Source organism: Papio anubis, chromosome 6 (genome assembly GCF_008728515.1).
Source record: "Papio anubis isolate 15944 chromosome 6, Panubis1.0, whole genome shotgun sequence".
NCBI lineage: Eukaryota > Metazoa > Chordata > Mammalia > Primates > Cercopithecidae > Papio > Papio anubis.
This window is the reverse complement of record NC_044981.1, coordinates 51,407,122-51,429,562: the sequence shown is the minus strand read 5'-3', so window position 1 is coordinate 51,429,562 and position 22,441 is coordinate 51,407,122. Positions and strand designations below refer to the sequence as shown.

The window sequence follows — 22,441 nt, the reverse complement described above, 5'->3', positions numbered from 1 at the left end:
ATCTGAACCTTGCCAGGAACACTACTGCTTAAATTTTTTTTTTTTTTTTTTTTTTTTTTGTACTGCTGCTCTTGCAGCAGTCTCCTCGGTTTCGTTTTGTGGGATCTTGCAGAGCTGGAGTGGTCCCTAACCCGTCTATTGATGTTTGCCCTGATAAAATGCATTTTTCTGCTTGTGGGATCTGTGTGAGTGTGTATATTTGCCTGGTGGTTCCTTGGGAGAATTCTGGGTCTAATGACCCCTCTGTATGTTGATCTGAAAGCCTGTGAATAGTATCTCACTTAACTGTTGAGTCTTTCACCTGTGGTCTTTGATAACTGTCACTTTCTGAGAAGGGCCTATGTTTAGAGTATTAGAAATCTCCTATCTGTGGACCTCAGTGTTTATGGCTGACGTGGTTGACAGGGAGAATGTGCAAACAGAGGTGTGTGCCAGATGACTTATACACATGTTTTGGGATTATAGTATAATTGTATCTTAGTTTGTGGTTGTGCTTACCTTTGAAATACAGTTTTAACTTCCTCATAAAAACACATGTGTTCTAGAAAATTACCTAGTAAAAAGAATTTAGTGAAACAGATCATTTTCTGGGGTGAATTGCATTAAAATGCTAAGGAAATGTTGTGGCAGTAAGAGAAATGTTGTGGCAGAAAGAAAATCAGAGATGCCTTTGATTGCAACCAAAGAAGTAAAAGCAGCAGTTCAGGTCTATGTCAAGATGGTACCAAGGTTGATGTGGGCATCCTCATTCAATCTGTCTGCTCCTAGTGAAGTGCTGTCCAATATTAGGAAAAACTACTACTCAACAGGTTTTAGGGAAACGCTCAACCCAAACAGTAGGCTTCTATTCCTGATTTTCTTCCAAGGAAACAACTATCCTTGCACATTAAGTACCTGACTCACTGTGCTTTGAAAGTCTTCCTGGGTAGGAAGAGTGTCTTGTCGTGGCACTCACTTGAGCAGGCTGAAATCAAATCCAGCATATGTTGACATGTGAAGTCATCTTTGAGTCTGAGGATAGCACATCTTCAAAGATCTGCTCCCCCTTTTTTTTAAAACTATGTGGGCTCAGAATTAGCAAAATATTCATATGCTTTTTACTAAGGGGAACGTGGGGAACATTTGATACATCTTTAGTTGGCTAGAAAACATGTATTATATTCACACATTTAAAAAATACGCTACTTGGGGCGGGGCGAGGTGGCTCATGCCTGTAATCCCAGCACGTTGGGAGGCCGAGGTGGGCAGATCACAAGGTCAGGAGATCAAGACCATCCTGGCTAACACTGTGAAACCCTGTCTCTACTAAAAATACAAAAAATTAGCCAGGTGTGGTGACGGGCGCCTGTAGTCCCAGCTACTCGGGAGGCAGAGGCAGGAGAATGGCGTGAACCTGGGAGGCGGAGCTTGCAGTGAGCCAAGATCGTGCCCCTGTACTCCAGTCTGGGCGACAGAGCGAGACTCCGTCTCAAATAAAAAAAAAAAAGGAAAAAAAAAGCTACTCAGAAGATAACAAGGATTCTGTTCCTCTTAGTTGGGTCTCTGGATCTCATCTGTAAAGTGAGGATGTTGAATAATCATTAAGGTCCTTTACAGAAAAAAAAATTATAACTCTATTGTCTGAAGTTTCTTCAACATTAGGCTTTGAACATAGGTCCTAATGAATTTAGCATTCAAATCTATATTAATTAGCATTCAGTTATATTTTATCTTTAAATAAGCTAATCATGGCTGTATAAAAAATAATGCCTCCGAACCAAATGATAAAGTATTGTAGTGTGATGTCCAACTGTATTTGACAATATCATGAAAGTAACTATCTGTGTGAACTTGTAGTTCCTAGCAAATGATTGTCATCCTCACTCACTTTTTTTGAAATGAAAGGGCCAAAATGGTGCCTGACTTTTCATTTGGTGCTTTTCCCACCATGTCAAGAACCCTTAGTAGCCACTTGATAAATGTACAACAATGGCCCAGAGCTTATGAGAACCACACATTTTTTTTAGGAGAGATCAGTGTGAGTTATTTTTTTACCTTTCTATAGGTGAAGCATGACCTGTGATAAAGTATTGATAACATGTATCTGCCCTTGTGACTACCATAAAAGATGATGCCTGAGAACCAGAAAGGTAAAGTACTGCTGTGTAATGCCCAGCTACATGTTTGGCAATATCATGAAAGTTACTAGCTGCTTGAACTTGTGGTTCCCCGAAGATAGTTATTAATGGTTTTGCCCTCTTGAACATTGCCTTTGCTTTAAAGGAGAATTTACTAGAGAATGATTTAACTAAGACAAAGGTGAGGGAGAAAAATGTAAGATATACATGCCTTCATGTTATCTTAGCTGTTGAAAAGCAAATTTTTTCCTAAATAAGTGTAAAAGTTTTTAGAAGGAGTCATAATTTTGGTACCGTAGTCCCAATACAGTTGTCCAGTTTGCAAAGAAGTGGGGCGTGACAGGATGGCAGTGAGGGTGGACATGGTAGTACAGAAAAATCACCTATGGTCAGGATTGCCTTTTGAAGCTCCATAAGTTGTTCATTCATTAGTTAATTCATTCAACCTGTCTTTATTGTGAGTCCGTACTTGTGCCAACTATGCCAATTCTCTGGGAACTGAGTACTAGGAATACAGTTGTGAACACAGCAGTGTTTCTGCCCTCACAGAGCTTATATTCTAAGGTTAAACACAGCTTGTATGTAGCCCTGTAACCTACGGGTAAATGAGGGTTCTATGGAGAGTACTAAAGTGCTTCTGCTTATTTGGGAGGTTTCCTCATTTTCAGGGCTTGACAAACTATGGCTTGTGTGCCAATCCTTCCTGCTGCCTGTTTTTGTAAATAAATTTGTACTGGAATACAGCCATGCCCATGTATTTACATATTGTCTTTGACTGCTTTCATGCTACAATGGCAGAGTGAAGTTGTGACGGAGATGGAGACCCTGCAAAGCCTAACCTGTTTACTGACCCTTCACAGGAAAAGTGTGCTGATCCCTGCCCTATTTTATTTTTACATTTAGCCTTTACTTCCTTTACGTTAATTCATTTTGATTTTTTTTATACATGCTAGGAAAGCATCTTATCCTGAGATCAGCTCCTCTGTCAAATGTGTTGTAATATGTATGTAGATACTGATAATATGTGGCTGACCTTGTAACTACCATAAAAGATAATGCTTTAGAACCAGAAAGGTAAAGTATTATTGTGTAATGTCCAGCTACTTATTTGCCAATATCATGAAAGTTATTATCTACATGAACTTGTATGTGATATGCTCTTAGTCACTCCCCTATCTTCACTATCCCTTATCTTGCCCACCCCTGAAACACAGGCAAGCAGGACTGTTGCCACCCTCGGCAGTTTTCATTAAGCTGGGGACTCTCATTCTAGCTCATCTACAGTTTCACACATGGCAGGGTAAAGGTTTGTTTTTCTGGCTGTTTTATTTTTTATTTTTTTAACATTTCACCTTTACATCAGTTCTTTACAGTCCACTAAAGCCAACTGTGTGTCCTAGTTTAAAAATCATCTGCAAGCGATTGAAGAATTTTTTTAAGGTTCAAGGCATGAGCACCTTTGATATTGTAAGAGAAGCGACAGGGAGTTGTGGAAGCTTCTCGTGGGATTAAGGACCTAGTGCAGGATGAGTTCTTTTTTCAGAAGCTGGGATTGAAAGAGGAGAGGGATGGTAAAGGTATGAAGCAGTTTCTGGGGCACAGAAGAGGGCACATCACGTAACGGATTATCTTCTCTTGTTAGCATCCAGTTGATGCAATAGCTGAATGCATCTTTAATTCACTCCTCTGTCAGGGTAAAGACAAAGCAAGATCCATGTAAAAAAGGTCCCTTTGGCTTCGTAGCTACTATTCCTTATGCAGAAAAAAAGCAGTAGTCCAAGAGGAAAAATGCTTTAAAGTTTTGCTTGCTAAAATGTACAGAGGCAGAAGAATTAGGTCCAGGAGAAAAATGAAAACCCAGATGTACTATTTCTAGTACCTTTTTAAAAGAGATTAACAGTGTTCACTGACTTTCGTAAAGTTAGGACACATTCAAACCTAGAATACAAAGTGTAATTATAAACCTGTAAAGGTAAAATGGAACCCAGAAGTACCATGAGAAGGGTCATCTAATGATTTCTCATATAATCCACTTTTCCCAGGAGGATAAATGAAAGTAACAGAATCTTTTCCATGTAAGATAATTAATGCAAAGGGAGACAAGCTTCTTCTAAGGAACTGAATGGTGTCAATGGGCCTGGTAAACCACAACTCCCAGAGAACGCCAAGTTTGTTGTAATTTTTTGTCTTCTGTCTTAGAAAATGTGTAATGATGGCATTAATTCATTGATTAAGATTTCAAAATAAAGAATGAACTACAATTTTCCCTGCCCCTCGCCTCCGTTTTTTAGGCTGTGAATGAGCAAGGCACCTGATGCGAGCTGCTGGCCATGAGCAGATGTTCTTTGCCTGCACCGAGGATTGAAGCTGAGGGGAGGGAATTGGGGCAAATCACAGGAAGGTTTTTCCCAATGTCACCTAGCCAGGAACATCCTAACATTGACTTCAGAGGTTTGCTGGAACTCTTTGAAAGAGAGATAAAGCTGTCTTTCTTTGTTAGTTGGGTACAGCCTTACCCAAAGGCCAGAGGCCTGATCTGACTGCATGGAGGGGCCTTTCTGTGACTCTCTGAGACTCAGTCGTCCGGGCATTGTTGTGGGAGGGCCCAGGCTGCCTCCCTGCCCCAGCTATTCTGTGGTATTCACTGTTCTTCCACTTCAGAACTTCTAAACTTTTAGTTGGACCCAACAGTTTATCTTTATTTTGCATATGACAAAATAGAAGCACTGAGAATTTTGAGGTACTTAGCCAAGGTGGTACAGAAAATAAATAGCAAAGACTAAAACTCAGATTTGGGCCCTTCAAACAATCTTTGAGGACTTGCTACTGCCAGTGGAATGAGAACACGAAGATAAAGGAATCTTGGAGAGTGTCGAGGATGAAGCAGAGGGTGCACCTGCAGGTCACTGCCACGGGGAAGGGGCCGGCAGTGAGGTGAGGACAAGGCACTATGGCATCAAGGGAGAGGGGCCATTCTCTGGGTTTATATGTGTGGGTTGGGGCAGGAGGCTTAGAAGATGTGATGTGTGATCTCGGAAGAGAAGGAATTGATGTTTAATGTTCACTGGGGCCTGGCTGAGGCACTGGGGTGCTTGTGCGTCTCTTGAAAGAAAGGTGTATAGCATACGGGATCCTTCAGTGGTACTGTCTTCTCCGCTAACCTTTGTTCATGTGATGCAAAAAGCAGAAATATTTATCCGTTTTTTTCTTAGACAAATACTAGCTCGATTCCTGATACAGAGTCACAGAATCACGCAGCTTTAGAGGAAGAAACCACCTTAGAGCAAGTCCAATGCCCTGATTCCACCGAAAGTAAACCCAAGGACCAAGAGATGCCCCGAGGCACAGCAGGTCAGTGCTGAGTGGAAACTGGGACCAGTCCCTCACTTTGCCTCCACCGTGGGCCTGTTGGTGCTGCTGATGGCTCCAGTGGATTCGCTGATGTTTAATTGCGGAATGAAGCCAACAAGAGCATAGCCATATCACTGGTTTCCATATTTGGGCTTTGAGATACAAAGTACTACTTTTGTTCCTCTCATTTTCAGATCCTCCAAAGATTTCATGATCTTTTGAAACCTTTTCCTTAAGTTTGGTACAGTCAGCCTGGGTTCCTGTCTCATTTCTGCCATATTAGTCGTATAACCTAGACATGTAACTTGTGTCTCAGTTTCCTTCTCTGTAAAATAGGGATAATAGTAATAGTACCTACCTGGTAGAGTTACGAGGGTTAAATATACTAATAATATATGCATAAGCACTTATAATAGTACTGTGTACATACTAAAATTACTATGTTTTGGGCATATTTCATATATTAGGGTGCTAAGTGTAGATTCGTTATAGTTAATGATTTATCCAAGTGAATTCTTAGAGTCAAAGTAGAATTTAGAAATACTGCAAGTTAGAAATACATGCTAATTCTCAAGGTAATGGACAGGCTGCTACATTCCATTCATTTCTCAAGCAGTGTTAACTGTCTGTACCAGAAGCTGAATTTAAATGCTGTCAGGGCAGAGGAGGAAAATAAAAGACTCAAGGAAGCTGGGTGTGTGCTTGTCAAACAGTAAGAAATTGCTCTTCTCTTCTCAAAAAGAACAATTTTTGTTCCCTTCCAATTTTTCTTTAAGCATAAGGTTTTTTTTTGTTCTTCAGGCTTTTACTTTGTCACTTTTGATATAGGCATAGGAACAGAGAAATATTTTTCATCCAGTAAAACAAGTGGCTACGAAGGGACACACAAAAAAGGACAGCTTTAAAAAAAAAATGGCAAGTGACAACAAGGAAAAAATGGGGACTGTGGTGAGCTGCAGAGCACACACCCAGCCTGAAGAGGTGGGGACATTTCTTCCATTTCTTATTACCATGAAGGGCTAAGGACCCCAGGTGGCTCCAAATCGGGATTTATATAGGACATTCCATTTTTTCTTTTGAGACGGAGTCTCACTCTGTCCCAGGATGGAGCGCAGTGGCGTGATCTTGGCTCACTGCAACCTCTGCCTCCCTGGTTCAAGCAATTCTCCTGCCTCAGCCTTGCGAGTAGCTAGGATTACAGGTGCACACCACCATGCTCGGCTAATTTTTGTGTTTTTAGTAGAGACAGGGTTTCACCATTTTGGCCAGGCTGGTCTCGAACTCCTGACCTAGTGATCTGCCACCCTTGGCCTCCCAGAGTGTTGGGATTACAGGTGTGAGCCACTGCGCCAGGCCGAAATTCCTTATTTTTAAATCTGGGATTCAGCCCCCCGAGTGCCAGTGTGCCATCTCTGGTCCACACAGCATGGAATCTCCATATGCTAATGTCGTATACTCAGAGATTTCATGCTAGAATTGTCAGGTCTTGTTCACTGTGCAAAGTTAAAGAGTAGTACACTTCGATAAAGAAAATGTGGTACATACACACCATGGAATACTTCGCTGCCATAAAAAGATATGAGATCATGTCCTCTGCAGGGACATGGATGAAGCTGGAAGCCATCATCCTCAGCAAACTAACACAGGAACAGAAAGCCAAACACTGCATGTTCTCACTCGTAAGCAGGAGTTGAACAATGAGAATACATGGACACAGGTAGGGGAACAGCACACACCAGGGCCTGTTGTGGGGTAGGGGAGCAAGGGGAGGGAACTTAGAGGACGGGTTAATAGGTGCAGCAAACCTCCATGGCACACGTATAGCTATATAACAAACCTGCACATTCTGCACATGAATTATGAAACTTAAAGTAAAATCAAAGAGATGAGTACATTCTATATTTTAAAGTGGAATGTCCTTGTTCACTGGGTAAGTAAGCACAGATTTCTGATTTCATTTCTAAAACACCCAGCTTTGAATGAATGAAAATCACTGCTGTGCAATTTAGATGACTGTGTAAAAGTCTTTGGGATGTTTTGCTGGGGAGTGATAGGCTAAATAATAACCTGCAAATATACCAGGTTCTAATCCTTGGAACCTGTGAGTGTTACTTTATATGACACAATGGACTTTGCAGATGTGATTGAATCAAAGAATCGGAAATGGAGAGATTATCCTGCAGTATCTTGGTGGCCTTAAATGAAAAACACAAGTCCTTATAAGCGAGAGACAGAGGAAGATTTAAAAACAGAAGACAAGAAAATGTGATCATAGAGGCAGAGATTGGAGTGATGTGGTCACAAGCCAAGGAGTGCTTGCAACCACCAGAAGCTGGAAGAGACAAAGAATGGATTCCCTCTAGAGCCTCTGAAGGAAGTGCCAGCACCTTTACTTCAATGCAAGAATGTTAGTTTCGGACTTCGGACCTCTAGAAACCTGAGAGAATAAGTTTCTGCTCTTTTCAGCCACCAACTTTGTGAACATTTGTTGGAGCAGCTGTGGGAAATTAATATAACTGACAAGGAAAACTTTGTATAGTTTAAAAAAATTAATTTTTGTTATCTATACCTGGATCGGAATATGGATAAGTGACATGTCCTTAACAAGAAAAATTAGCTGTAGTTTAGAAATTGGTGGCCCAGAGCCTTCCTTGAGATTCCTAGCCAGTGATCCACAAAGTGACTCCTTCCTTGTGCACCAGTAGCACTCTCATCTCCACTCCACGTAGGAACTTAACCCAGTGTCCATGTCTCCTGGTCATTTGTGTATTTCCCACCTCTCCAACTGCATGAGAAGTCCCCAGAGGCCAGATCTGCCACCCACAGCTCTGTGGATCTTCTATCTCAATACTGAACATAGGGCCTTATACTTAATTTTTCACTTGAGTGATGCTTTGTTGATACTTTAGTGTCTTGAGCATATTTCACATATTGCTGTATATCAAAAACGTTTATTTATATGCTTTTTTAAATTAAAAAAAACCTTTTTTTTTTCTGGGACGGTCTTGCTCTGTTGCCCAGGCTGGAGTACAGTGGTGTGATCTAGGCCCACTGCAACCTCCACCTCCCAGGCTCCAGCAATCCTCCCATCTCAGCCCCATAAGTAGCTAGGACTACAGGAATGCACCATCACGCCCAACTAATTTTTGTATTTTGTAGAGATGGGGTTTTGCCATGTTGCCCAGGCTGGTATTGAACTCCCGGATAAGCAGTATGCTCATCTGGGCCTCCCAAAGTGCTAGGATTACAGGTGTGAGCTACCACACCCAGCCTATATAATTTTATAAAATAAATATCACATATTTACATATATATTTATATATAATATACTTATATGAATATTATATGTATGTGAATATGTGTATAGATACACACACACACACACACACACACAAATGCGAGTAAACCTCACAACCATAGAAAAGACAATAGTTGGCTTTTTTAACAAATTGTAAAGAATCCAACAGTAGAAACAGCCTTCTACTTATGGACTGAGGTCTCAATGGAGTGACTTATGGGTAAAATATTATGCTGCCAGTGTGTGGTGTCTGGTCTACACAGTGTGAAATCTTTGTATGCTAATGTCATATACTCAGAGATTTCAGGCTGGAATTGTGATGTCTTGTCAAGTATCAAATTTTTGATATTTGCCTGCTTCTTTGAAGCACTGACTCTGTAGATGTAGATGTCTCCCATTAAGTATCAAAGAAGGATGTATTAATATTCATACACTAAAAATAGTCATTAGAGTGCTGAAACCTTTTTTCCTGTTAGAACTCCGACTGAGGCTGGGCACAGTGGCTCCCACCTATAACCTCAACACTTTGGGAGGCTGAGGTGGGCAGAGTGCTTGAACTCAGGAGTTCAAGACCAACCTGGGCAACATAGCAAGTCCCCGTCTCTACAAAAAATACAAAAGTTAACCAGGCATGGTGGTGTGTGCCTGTAGTCCCAGCCAATTAGGAGGCTGAGGTGGGAGGATTATCTGAGCCCATGAGGCTGCAGTGAGCCATGATCACACCACTGCACTCATCTGGGAGACAGAGCAAGACCCTGTCTCATAAAAAGAAAAAAGAACTCAGCTTGAGAGTTCTGTGCTTGCCTTGGTTGTCTTTGACTGAAGCTCTGTGGCTGTCTATAGTAAATGTCACTATCGATGACATGCAGAGTGGTCCCCACGCTGTGCCCCACTTGTCATGCAAAGTGGAATCCTTTCATGTTTCCCACCTGCCATGTTACAGGCACATGACTGGTTTCCACAAGGTCACACAGCTTCAGCTAGCTAGTTGTCCAAGCAACCTGGAGTGATACCGAGTGCTGTTTTTGGACATTCTTTTACCACAATAGGTTTGTATCTTATTTGCGTCATATTTTCTTTCAAAATGGAAGCAGATAATGGAAAGGAAATGAACATCAGGCTGACAGTTACTTCTAATTTGTCTCCAGCTGTACACCTCTTTCAGTCTTCAAAACTATGCTAACCATAAAGGTCTATCTGTCACCTCCTGTAGAGAATTTTGTATTTTGTCACCTAAGTTAGCATAACCCACTGTATCAGGAATGCCTTCAGCTGTACTGGATAGATTAACAGTGACTTCTTCAACAGAGACCTTCAGTTAGGTTGCAGAACAATAAACCCAAAGGCATATATTTTCAGGGTTCAAGCAGCAGCCCACTGATGTCATCAAGGACTCAGCCTCTTTCTATGAATACATCCTTCACAGATGGGATTCTCATCTTTAGGGTTGATGTCTTGTAGTCGTCTCTGCTTCATCCCTTAATGTCACAACTTTACACAGCCATGTTCAATGCAGCTTCTTTGTCAACTGTCTTTATTAGGGAGTAGATTCCTTCTCAGAAGCTCTTCTGCTTCCTCACCAGCTCACTTCACTTTAATTCTCATAAGTCCGAGCCATGGCACCACTCCTAAACAGATTTTAGTAAGGAAGTAGAATTCCTTTGCTTGGCTTAGATCTATCATAGTTTATGCCCTGGGGTGGCTGCCGTGCCTGAGTATGTCGAATCCTGAGTAAAATCAGGGTCCTGTAAACTAAGCAAGAAGGGAAGCATTGCTGTGGAGTAGAGCCGCGAAGGTGCCTGCCATGGCTCCCTTCTTTTTTCTAGTGCATTGTCCATCGCCCTGTTTTCCCAGAGCAACAGTAGGTTTTTGTTCTTTACTTTCAGATTATGACATGAGTCATCATATTTGGGCAACCACAAAAAGGATGAATAAATGAACAACACCATTCTCAAGTGTATTTAACCACATCCTGCTAGGGTATGCTCAGATTTGACTATGAGCTGACTGGTGCTTCTTGTCTAATGCTAGTTTGGCTAATACCATTCACTTTTTTTCAGTATGGGAAAATTCACTAATGTGAATAATAGAAAGCTCAAAGAGTGGTCATGGTTCTGTCCTCTGGATCCATATCTAGTGTAACTAACCCTTCTCTCTGATGTCCCTTTGTACACTTGGGACAGTTATCATGGCTTTCCAAGTCTCCTTTGCTTCCAGCATCCAGTGTTTCTTCATCTACCCTTCTTGTACTTTCATTTAGATGCCACACTATGTTCTTCAATATTTATCTTGAAGCATCTGGAGCAGTAAACCAAGGGTGTGATGGGACTATTGCGTTCCTTATTCTGAACACAGGCTGCCTTATTGAACAACTCCAGTGGGCACCTTTCACATTGTGTTCTATGTGAATGGAGTACCCTGGAGTGATACGGTGTATCAGCCTTGTCTGAATGCTGTGTTCCCAATAAGAGCTCCAATAATACTCTGTCTTTGGGGAAAAATAAAACAACCTTAGAGCTATTTGCTTATTGAGCATCTCCAGTGAGAGGTTTGGTACATACCTCAAATTCAGCCCCCAGAAAACAGAACCCGTATCTCTGTACATTGTCCAAATAACACAAGCACACACATTCGCTATCTCAAACCCATAGTCTCCTGTTGTATCTAAGACTCACCCAGTCCAGTGCCTTTGTTCGGGCCTTCATCATATTTCACCTGGGCTACTGGAGTAACCTAATTAGTCTCTGCCTCTGATCTCTGTATGCTAACATCTATGTAGTCTCCAGAGGAATTTTATTCATGCTGTTTCTCTGCTTTAAAAACTCTGAGGAACTCGCTTCTGTAGGACAAAAATCAGACTCCTGCGTGAGGCCAGGTGCACTCACGCCTATAATTCTAGCACTTTGGGAAGCCAAAGTGGGAGGATTGCTTGAGCCCAAAAGTTCGAGACCAACCTGGGCAAAAAAAAAAAAAAAAAAAAAAAAAAGAGACCTCATCTCTTAAAACAAAAAAAAAATGCCTCGTATTGTACACTAAGTACCCCCAGCTATTTGGGAGGCTGAGGTGGGAGGATTACTTGGGCTTAGGAGGTTGAGGCTGCAGTGAGCTGTGATTTTGCACCACTGTACTTCAGCCTGGGTGACAGAGTGAGACCCTGTCTCAAAAAAAATAACAAAACAAAAGCAAAAACAAAAAACTCCTGCATGACACACATACACGTTCATAATTGGGCCCATCCTAACTTTCTAGCTATTTCCTGCAATTTCCCCCACTGCCCTCCATTGGATTGATTTTATACCCTAGCCTTGTACTTATCCCTGGTTGCACATTAGACCTGGAAAACTTTCAGAACTCTCAAAGCTCAGCCCCCATCCCGACCTGCTTCTTGGGGCTGGGGCTAGGCATGAGTAAATGTTAAAGGTTCTCTAGGTGATTCTGTATTCAACCAGGGTGAGAACCACTAGGCTGTGCCTGCACTCTTGTGAACACACCAAGCTCTTGTATTCACCAACATTTTTACAGTTTCCTCCACTTACAATTTCTTTCTCTCCTTTTCTGCGTAAGAAAACCTTTTTCATTTTTTAATATCTTGATACTACCTCTTCTCTGAAGGATTATCAGATCTCTCTCCTCCTCCCAAAAGTTGGTTGCTGTCTACTGCATCCTCATAGCAGTTTCTACATTTTTTGTGTATTTGTCAGTTGTGAGTGATTTAAAGGAGAGACCTAGCCTTATCCATAGTGTGCCCAAGAACCTTGCATAATGCTTAGCATCTCATTAAAATTTAAATAAAATTATACCATCTGCCATCAATGCTTGAAGAGACACTAGTCTGATCCATTGTATAGTTGTTAGGTAATTACCTGAAGTAGCATAAGAAATTAGAAAGTAACCAGCATGGTATGGTGAGAGTCATATCTTGCCAGAGTACGTAGATTTTGTTCCTTGATAATATGACAGACTATAACAAGGAGGAATTGTTGGGGTGACTATGCATTGAATGAATCCAATCTATCTGGATTTCCATGAAGCTCTTAATTCTTTCATAAATAGCTTTCTCAGTGATAATCTAGGAAACCATTGTTCCCGTTGTACAATTTAAGTGGATGATGAAGGGACATTAACTATCCAAAAAAGACTTTATTATTAATGACTGACATAAATCAGTAGTATAATGCCATTGCAAAAAGCATGAGGGAAACCCCCATGCTACTGTAATATAGGTTACTATTAAGTTTTGGTCACTATAGTTCATCAAGGAGATGGAGAAATGAGAAATGTGTGAGGATTCAGAGATGAATGCCAAAGGTAATTAAAGGAGTGGAAAATGCTTCCTCTGAGAAAAGGTCGTGTAATTAAGGCAGGAGAAGGCTGAGAGACACATGCTTGATTACTAATTTCATGTGCATAGACATTTTTATCACATGGCTTCTTTATATCCACAGAAAACTAGGCATGAAGAAATTTGCTTAAATTAGAATATGCAAGTTTTGATTGGACATGAAGAAAAATATTCTAACTGGATTACAAAATGCAGATCTGATCATGTTAGCCCCTAGTTACAAAACTTGAGTTGACTTCCCATTGTCTCTAGGGCAATGCCTCCTTTAAACAAAACATTGTTTATCAGTTGGCTGATTTTTTTGACAAATCAAGCTTCCAGTGATTTTTTTTTTTTAGGAAGATGACATATAACAAGGGTTTGGGAGTCTTAATTTGTTAGAAAGTGAAATAATGAATGATAGAGAATTCATACATAGATGTGTCTCAACTGAGAGTGGGGTTACATCGTAAGTTAAAAAATCATTGGAAAAAAATACATTTAATTCACCTAATCTACTGAGCATCATTGTAAGCCTCCCCTGTCTTAAACATGTTCAGAACACTTACTTTGGCCTATAGTTGGGCAAAATTATCTAACACAAAGCCCATTTTACAATAATGCATTGAATAGCTCATGGATATATTGAATACTTCACTGAAAGTGAAAAACAGAATAGTTGTATAGGCACTCGAAATATGATTTCTACTAAATGCATGTAGCTTTGGTGCCATTGTAAAGTCAAAATATCATAAGTCAAACCATCATAAGTTTAGGACTGTGTGTATGCTGTATGAAAAAAACAGTTGAAGATAAATATTAAGAAGAAAAAGGGGAAAACAAATGCAGAGCCAAAACTGCTTGTGCTGTGGTCCAAATGTACTTTTTGGGTTAAAGCACAGCCTGAATCCAATCTATTCCATAATACAGTAATCATGAAGTGAAGGAACCATGGTATATGATAGTGTTCTATCCTCTCAACAAGTTGTATTAAATAAGTTTGCATTTGTATGTTTTGATCTAAAATAAAACATTTAAGATGCCTGTATCTTTTAAAAATTTCCCTTCTACCATTTTAGGGATAATTGAAATTTTTAATCTATAATAATTTTAAATTTACATAAATTGCAAGAATACTAAAAGAATACCCATACATCCTATCTTAGTCTGCTTGGGCTACCATATATAACATAATATCAAAGACTGAGTATCTTAACAGAAATTTATTTTTTTCACGGTTCTGGAGGCTGGAGAGTCCAAGATCAAATGGTTTGGTTTCTGGTGAGGGCTGTCTTCCTGGCTTTTAGATGGCTGCCTTTTTCCTGTGTCCTCGTGGTAGGGGGTGTGGGGGAGAGGTACAAGACACTAGCCCTATTGTATCAGACCCCTATCCTATGACCTCTGTAGCCTAATTACCTTTTCGTAGATCTGTCTCCAAATACAATCACATTGGAGGTTAGGGCTTTAACATGTGAATTTGGAGGAGGAATATCATCCAGTCCATAACATACCCTTTACCCAGATTTACCTGTTGTTAACATTTTACCCCATTTGTTCTCCCCGCAATGCACATAAAAATTTTGTTCTACCCACTTGAGAATAAATTGCATACATCATGGTCCTTTAACTGTAAACCCCTCAGAGTGTATTTCCCAAGAATGAAACTACGTTCTTACTGAATCACAGGACAGTAACTACAGCTACAGTACTTTACTTTTTTTTTTTTTTTCCCTAGTCTGGCTCTGTTGCCTAGCTGGAGTGTAGTGGTGTGATCTCAACTCACTGCAACCTCTGCCTCCCAGGTTCAAGCAATTCTCCTGTGTCAGCCTCCCAAGTAGCTGGGATTATAGGCATGCGCCACCACACCTGGCTACTTTTTGTATTTTTAGTAGAGATGGAGTTTCACCATGTTGGTCAGGCTGGTCTCGAACTCCTAACCTCGTGATCCGCCCACCTTGGCCTCCCAAAGTGCTGGGATTACAGGCGTGAGCCACTGCGCCCAGCCAGCTACAGTACTTTAACACAGATAAATATTTTTATCTAATATACTGTCCATGGTTTCAGGATGAAACTGTTCCACCTCAAATCATCAGGCATTAGTGTTCTAAGGAGCATGCAACCTAGATCCCTTCCATGGGCAGTTCACAATAGGGTTCGTGCTTCTGTGAGAATCTAATGCCGCCGCTGCTGATCTGACAGGAGGCGGAGCTCAGGCAATAATGCTCCCTCACCCAGTGCTCTCCTCCTGCTGTGTGACCTAGCTCCTAACAGGCCGCAGACTGGTTCACAGCCCTGGGTTTGGGGACCCCTGCTTTATAGCATTTTCTTCTCCAGTGCAGATTCCAGTCAAAACCTGTATTTTAAAAAATGGCATCTGGGTTCCTCCATAAACAAAACTCTGCCAGCTCTCTACAAGCTCCCCCTTTCCCACCCCCCAATTTCAAGCCCCTGTCTCTTAGTTTCTGCTTCTTGGAGTACTAGAATCCCATTTGCCCTACAAAACACCTGCTTTTCTCTTTTTTAAGACAATCTTTTATGAAGATTTTTTCTGCCCTCCCCTAAGCCCAGATGGAATTGACCCAGCTGGAAACCAAGAGGGCTTTCTCCTTAATTCCCCTCCACATCTTGTGCCCTAAGCATACTGGACATATCTTAGTTTGTATTCATGATTGGTACATATCTGCTTCCCCCTTCCCATCCACACCCCATCCCCTGCCAGGAGACTCTAAGCTCTTTAAAAGAAGGGACCATATTTTATTGGTCTTTGTATCCTCAGAGCTTAAAGATAGGATCTGTCACACAGAATGTACTTTATAAATATTTATTAGTCATCAATGGACTACATCACCCTAAAGAGCTGCTGAAGGAGGTTGTAGGGAGTCTGATCCTGAAGAGTTTCAAGAAGGAAAATGCCCCTCCAACCAGTGGTTCTAGGGGAAAGGGAATGAGCGCAGGGTGGGTAGAGTGGGGCTTGATCTGTAAGCTTGTTTGATTCTGTGATAAAGCATGGTGAAATCAGGCAGGACCTTTATATTTCTTAAGATTTTTCAAGCTCACACACAGCTTTCAGGAGAACGTAGTCTGGATTTATTTATTTATTTATTTTATTTAAGAAAATTGTTTTTGAGAGCGAGTCTCACTCTGTTACCCAGGCTGGTGTGCAGTGGCGTGATCTTGGCTTACTGCAGTCTGTGCCTCCTTGTGTTCAAGCGATTCTCCTGCCCCAGCCTCCCGAGTAGTTGGGACTGCAGGCACATGCCACCACACCCGGCTAATTTTTGTGTTTTTAGCAGAGACGGGGTTTCACCATGTTGGCCAGGCTGGTCTCAAATTCCTGACCTCAGCCTCCCAAAGTGCTGGGATTACAGTCGTGAGCCACCGCGCCCGGCCTATTTTTAAATTTTTAATCTTGAACTAATTTTAGACTTACAGAAAACTTGCAAAAATAGTACAGAGTTCCTAGAAACCCTTCACTCCACTTTCCCTAATATTAATAGCTTACATAACCATAGAACATTGATCAAAACCAGGAAATTAGCATTGACACAATACTACTAACAACAGATCTTACCAACTTTTTCACTAGTGTCCTTTTCTATTCCAGGGTCCTGTCAAGGATGCCACATTGCATTTAGTTGGCATGTCTGCTTAATTGCCTCCAATCTCTGACAAATCCTTAGTCTGTCCTTGTCTTTTGTGATCTGGACACTTTGTAGGACACTTTACATTATTACTACAGTTTCTTTATTATAGGCAGACTGAATTATATAAATGAAAAATCAGTGACATTATTTTTAAGACACAAACTGAATGACTTTAAAAGGAGCACACCCTGCACATAGGCCTTGAATTCCTAGTTCTTTGTTTGGCTTCTGAATGTCTAGTAGTGATAATAATACCATTGATGCTTGGCCACACATAGTTCATGGAGCACACATAAGTTCTCTATCAGGAGAACTTTAGTTTAGCATTTCTTAGCTTTTGTATGTTTACATTGTTAATTGTAGCTCAAGTGTACAGAACACAGTATATTTAGCAGAAATTTTCATAGCTTGACAATTTTCATCGACCACAGTTATCTCTCAGTGTTTGCCCAGAATGGTTAGTCAGCAGAAAAGCATTGAATTGGAGCTGATTCATTTCTGAGTCAGTGACAAATTTACTTTCCAAGCATAATATCTCTAGTTGTATAAGAAATTATAAAAGAGCATTATTTAGACCAAGGGTTGGTGAACTGTGTAAAGGGCAACATAGTCAATACACTAAGTCCTCATTTAACCTATCAGTAGGTTCTTTGGAAACTGCAACTTTATGCCAAACAACATATAATAAAACCAATTTTGCCATAGGCTAATTGATAAAAACAAGAGTTAAGTTCCTACAGCATATTTCTGGTCATAAAAACATCACCAAACTTCTAAATAAAGACTAAAACACTTTGAATATTAAACATTGGAATAAATATAAGTTATAAATACATTTAAGAAAGATTTTTTTAAAAAAGGTAAGGTAATTATTACCTGCTTATTCCAGTTTACAGTTGTGGGTGGTAAACCTAAGCCTATCCCAGCAGCTTAGGGCCCAGAGTGGGAACCAACCCTAGACAGACACCAATTGCAGGGCACATTCACACACACCCCCTACACTCACTCAGGCCTGGGACAGTATAGACATACCAGTTCACCTAGTGTGCACCTCTTTGGAATGTGGAAGGAAACTGGAGCACCTGGAGAAAACCCACACAGACACAGGGAGAATGTGGAAGCTCCACATGGACAGCAGCCCCAGCTGGGAATCAAGTTTTTTTCCCTCATCAACATTATAACGAAACAACATTGTTCCAAAACCTGCTGTACTTTGGGCTTTGCAGGCTATACAGCATCACACAACTATTCAGCTCTGCTGTTGTAGTCATGAATGGTATGCAAGTATGTGGGTATGACTGTTCAATAAAACACAGATTTAGACTTACAAAAATACATATACTCAAAATGTATATATTAGCATTTATCCTTGTCTCTCATTTGTCTCTGCAGGCAGAAGACTGATTTTTGAAAATATGAATTTGGGAGATAGTCACGTCCTATTGAATACCTTGTGCTGGTGCTGCCATCGAAAAATCTGGTTACATTCTGGGGAGGACTGCTACCACTGCAGGACTGAACCGCTTCGGCCGTGAGATGAGTGTCTGGCCTGAGCAGGCACACCATGAATAGATACACAACAATCAGGCAGCTCGGGGATGGAACCTATGGTTCTGTGCTGCTGGGAAGAAGCATTGAGTCTGGGGAGCTGATTGCTATTAAAAAGTAAGTTTGATCCTTCACTCCTGTGATAATTTTATCTCTACCCTCACCATTTCCCATCTTTGAAACAGTTCTAAAGGGGAGTGGGTGGGATGCCTGGAGAAGAACCTTAGATAATGATTGCTGTGGGTTAGATGATTATTGATTCTGTAACACTCATGTTAGAGGTATTCAAAACATTTCCACTTTAGATTTACTACTTTGCACATAGTAAAGTACTTGTTATCAAAGTGTTTTCTCATATTGTGAGGTAGTAACAAGCAGGTTAATAAACATGATTTTACATGAGAGGAAACTGAAACTCCAAGAAATTAAGTGACTTCGTTTGGGCCATCTACATGCATGTGGTGGTCTGGTGACTGCTGTCTTGTTCCCTCTGCCCCCTTTGCCCTTCACAACCTGAGTCTAGACACACTGTATTAGTTATCTGTTGTTGTGTAACAATTTACTCCAAGACTTGGTTGTTTAAAACAACAAACATTTATTATCTCAGTTTCTCTGGGTCAGGAGTCTGAACACAGCTGAGCTAAGTTCTTTGCCTCAGTATCTCTCATGAGGCTGTAGTCAAGGTGTTGGCCAAGGCTGGGGTCTCATCCAAAGGTTGGACTGGGGAAGAATCCGCTTCTGAGCTCATTTTGTGATTGTGGGTTGATCTATGGGTTGTTGGCCTGAGGGCCTCAGTTCCCTGCTGGCTGTTGGCGGGAGGCTGCCCTCAGTTCCTTGCCATGTGGGCCTCTAAAGAGCAGCTTACAACATGGCAATTTGCTGCATCAAGACATGGGAGTCAAGAAGGCAATAAGAGACTTGTACTAAGATGGAAGTCATATCTTGCTTTTGTAAATTAATCACAGAAGTGACATCCTTGTCAAATTGCTATATTCTGTTGGTTAGAAGCAAGTTGTTGAAGGAGAGGGGTTCTAAAAGGCTCTGGGTAGCAGGAGGTGGGAGTCTCTGGGAACCACATTGGAGACTGCCACAACCATCTCTATGCAGTTGCCTTATCAGCATCTGTATTTGGATGCCCGGCCGACATTTCAAACTCACCACACCCAAAACTACACTCATATTTAGCATATTTTCTCACTCTTACCCCAAATTTGTTTCTTCTTCAGGATTCCCTATTTCAATAATTGGCACTATACCCTCAAAACCTGGGAGTCCTCCTGCCTTCCCTCCCCATTATGCCTCACCTTTAGTCATCTAGTCCTGTCAATTCTACATAATATTTATGTGATCCACCTACTTCTGTATATTCCCACTGCTAACCTCCATTCAACCCATTACCATTTGCCACCTCCACCATGAGGTCCTCCGCCACTAGGGCTCCTGGCTTTTTTTCCCCCTATTCATATCAGACCAAAGGGATTATTTTAAACATACAACTTCAATCATCTAAAACTACTTGACCAAATGTTCTTTGTGTTCCATGAACATATCCCTTGCTCCCACCTGATGTCAGTGCTGTTGTAGTGCACAGCTCTATGCCCATGCCAGCACCCCTCCCCAAGTGCATGTGGGAGACCAAGGTGCATTCTGTCCAGCTCCTTAAAAGGTCCCCAGCAGGCCTGAGCCAGTTGCCAACCCTGTTATTGACTTACTCATACACCCGTTATTGGGTTCCCTACCTCTCTTTTCTCAGTCTCCTGCTCCTTGCCTTGCTTCCTGGAATCACCTGCCAAATAAACTACCTGCACCCAAGTTCTCGCCCAGGCCCTGCTTTTGGAGGAATCCAAACTAAGACAGCTTCCAATGTCTTCCTGTCTGTTTTAGGATGAAGCCCCAAATGTTTAATGTGACCTACAAATTGCTGCATCATTTGGCTGAGCCACTGCTCCCTTCAGGTTCACTTTTATAGGCTCTTTTCCTTTCTTCACAGCACTTGGTACAGAAAATTATTGTCTACCTTCCTGCCATGATATCAGTTTCATGAGGGATGTCTTTCTCATCATTGTCTCTCCATTGCCTGACAAAGCACCTACTGTACCACATAGCAGGGGCTAAATAATATTTGGGGCATGAATAAAGGATTTGATCACTCTACCAGGGGACAGTGTGGCAAGGACAGAGTGAGCTGGAGAGATGGGAAGTTTGTTACTGGCCAGCAGTGAGACCTCGGGAAAGTCGTGTACCTTCTCTGTTTCTTAGTTTCCTCAGCTGTCCTATCTGTTTCACAGGGCTGCTATAAGACAAATGAGACAATGTGATTGAAATGCACTGAAAAATATAACCTTGAAACCTGGATTTCTGATTAACTCATGGAGTTTTCTTTTCTCCACTCAGGCTCTAGACCAGGGGTTGGCAAACTTTCTCTATGAAGGGCCAGGCTGTAAATATTTTAAGCTTCACAGGCCATATGGTCTCTTGCAACTACTCAGTTCTGCTGTTGTAGTTCGAAAGCAGCCACAGGCAGTATATAAATGAATGAGTACGGTTGTGTTCCAATAAAATTTCACTTATAGAAACTGGAATTTGAATTTCACAAAATTTTCATATCGTGAAATATTATTCCTCTTTTGACTTGTCCCCCAGTTTAAAAAGGTAAATGTCGTTCTTAGCTCATGGGCCGTACAGAAACTGATGGTGGGGAGGTTTTGGCCCATGGGTCATAGTTTGCTGACTCCTGCACTAGAGGGTCTAGAGCTCTGCTGTCTAGTATGATAGCAAGTAGCCATATGTGGTATTTAAATTTCAATTTAATTAAAATTAAAATTGAGTTCCCACATTGTGCTAGCCACATGCCAAGTGCTCGGTAGCCACATTTGTCTGGTGGCTACCATCCTGGACAGCACAGAACAGTTTCATCAATATAGAAAGTTCTACTGGACAGCTCTGGTCTAGATAGAATAAGCCTGAGCAAGTTCCTTCCAGGGCAAGGTTAGCTGGTTAGTATAGAGCAAGACAGTAGTCCAGGCCTCTCTGGACTGCACCACACCACTGCTACTGGCAAAGGTTGTGACTTAGGATTGATTATTGCACTGCCATTTGAAAATAAATGCTAGTTTGGGATAGTATAATACTGGGTAGAAATTTAAACCCACTTTAAGTCCTGTTAATTAGGTTGAGAAGGAAAGCATTTTTCTAAAAGCAAAGTTTAATCTATTACTGAGAATAAGTGTGTTGTTTGTTCCTTTCTTCTCTTCTAGAATGAAAAGAAAGTTTTATTCCTGGGAGGAATGCATGAACCTTCGGGAGGTTAAGGTATTTATTAATACACCAAGGAATAATTTATGGATGATTAAAATAGCTTTGTACATGCTTAGATTTATAGTTGATATAGTCATTTCATTTGAATTTTTTCACTAATGCTGGAAAGGGAGGCAAATGATAACATTACAGCTGAAGCAGAAGATTATGATGTAATTGTATATACTGTTACTAGAAAGCTTTCATCTTTAATGGATCTCTTATATCAGTATATTTCAATATAAAGAAGTTGAATGTGTTGATTTAGTGAATTATTATTGCCTAATTATTTTCTTAATTATTAACATAAGGGAAAATCTATTTGATTTTGAATGTTTTTCCCTAGACATAATAGCAGTACTTACTTCAGTTTCTTGCTCTAATAATTTGCACTCCACTCTCTGTGAGGAAATTCATTGATCAAGGTACACCCATGTCAAGCACTGTGGAGCACAGATCTTTACTTTTATTCAGCCTTCTGACTGGATTCACTATTCTCCTCCTTTCCCCCTGTACCTTCTTCTATTGATTTTGTTCCAATTTTTCTCTCTGTCAGAGTAGATTGACCACATTGAGTTTTACATGCATAATTCTCTTCCTTGTGCAGTGGAGTGGCGCTTCATCTAATTTTAGTCCTCTCACCCAGCCCTGTTTGAAACACCTAATAGAATATTGAAAAACACCCTTTCTTTTTCTCCAAAGGAGTCCTGTACATGGAAGTGGGGTTACAAGTCTAAAGCAGGGATCGGCAAACGTTTTCTGTAAAGGGCCAGATAGTCAGTCTCTTATGCTTCTAGGACCAAAAGGTCACATTGAAGATGTTATATAGATACGTGTGTAACAAGAGCAAAAACAAATTTCCATA

At 41.0% G+C, this 22,441-nt stretch overlaps 1 protein-coding gene across 9 annotated transcripts in view; it reads left to right on the top strand.

Annotated features, from left to right (window-relative positions):
- CILK1 (ciliogenesis associated kinase 1) overlaps nucleotides 1-22,441 on the top strand; it is a 61,183-nt gene that overhangs the window by 2,861 nt on the left and 35,881 nt on the right. For 3 of the 9 annotated variants that reach the window (XM_031667128.1, XM_031667130.1, XM_003897741.4), the window contains 2 exons: nucleotides 18,124-18,396; nucleotides 21,537-21,591. In XM_031667128.1, the coding sequence (XP_031522988.1) occupies nucleotides 18,296-18,396; nucleotides 21,537-21,591 (156 nt within the window). In that variant the 5' untranslated portion in view covers nucleotides 18,124-18,295. Of the gene's footprint in view, nucleotides 1-1,441; nucleotides 2,130-5,329; nucleotides 5,469-18,123; nucleotides 18,397-21,536; nucleotides 21,592-22,441 lie in introns of those variants that run through there. The other 6 variants (XM_031667127.1, XR_004184304.1, XM_031667125.1 and 3 more) reach the window with 6 other exon arrangements.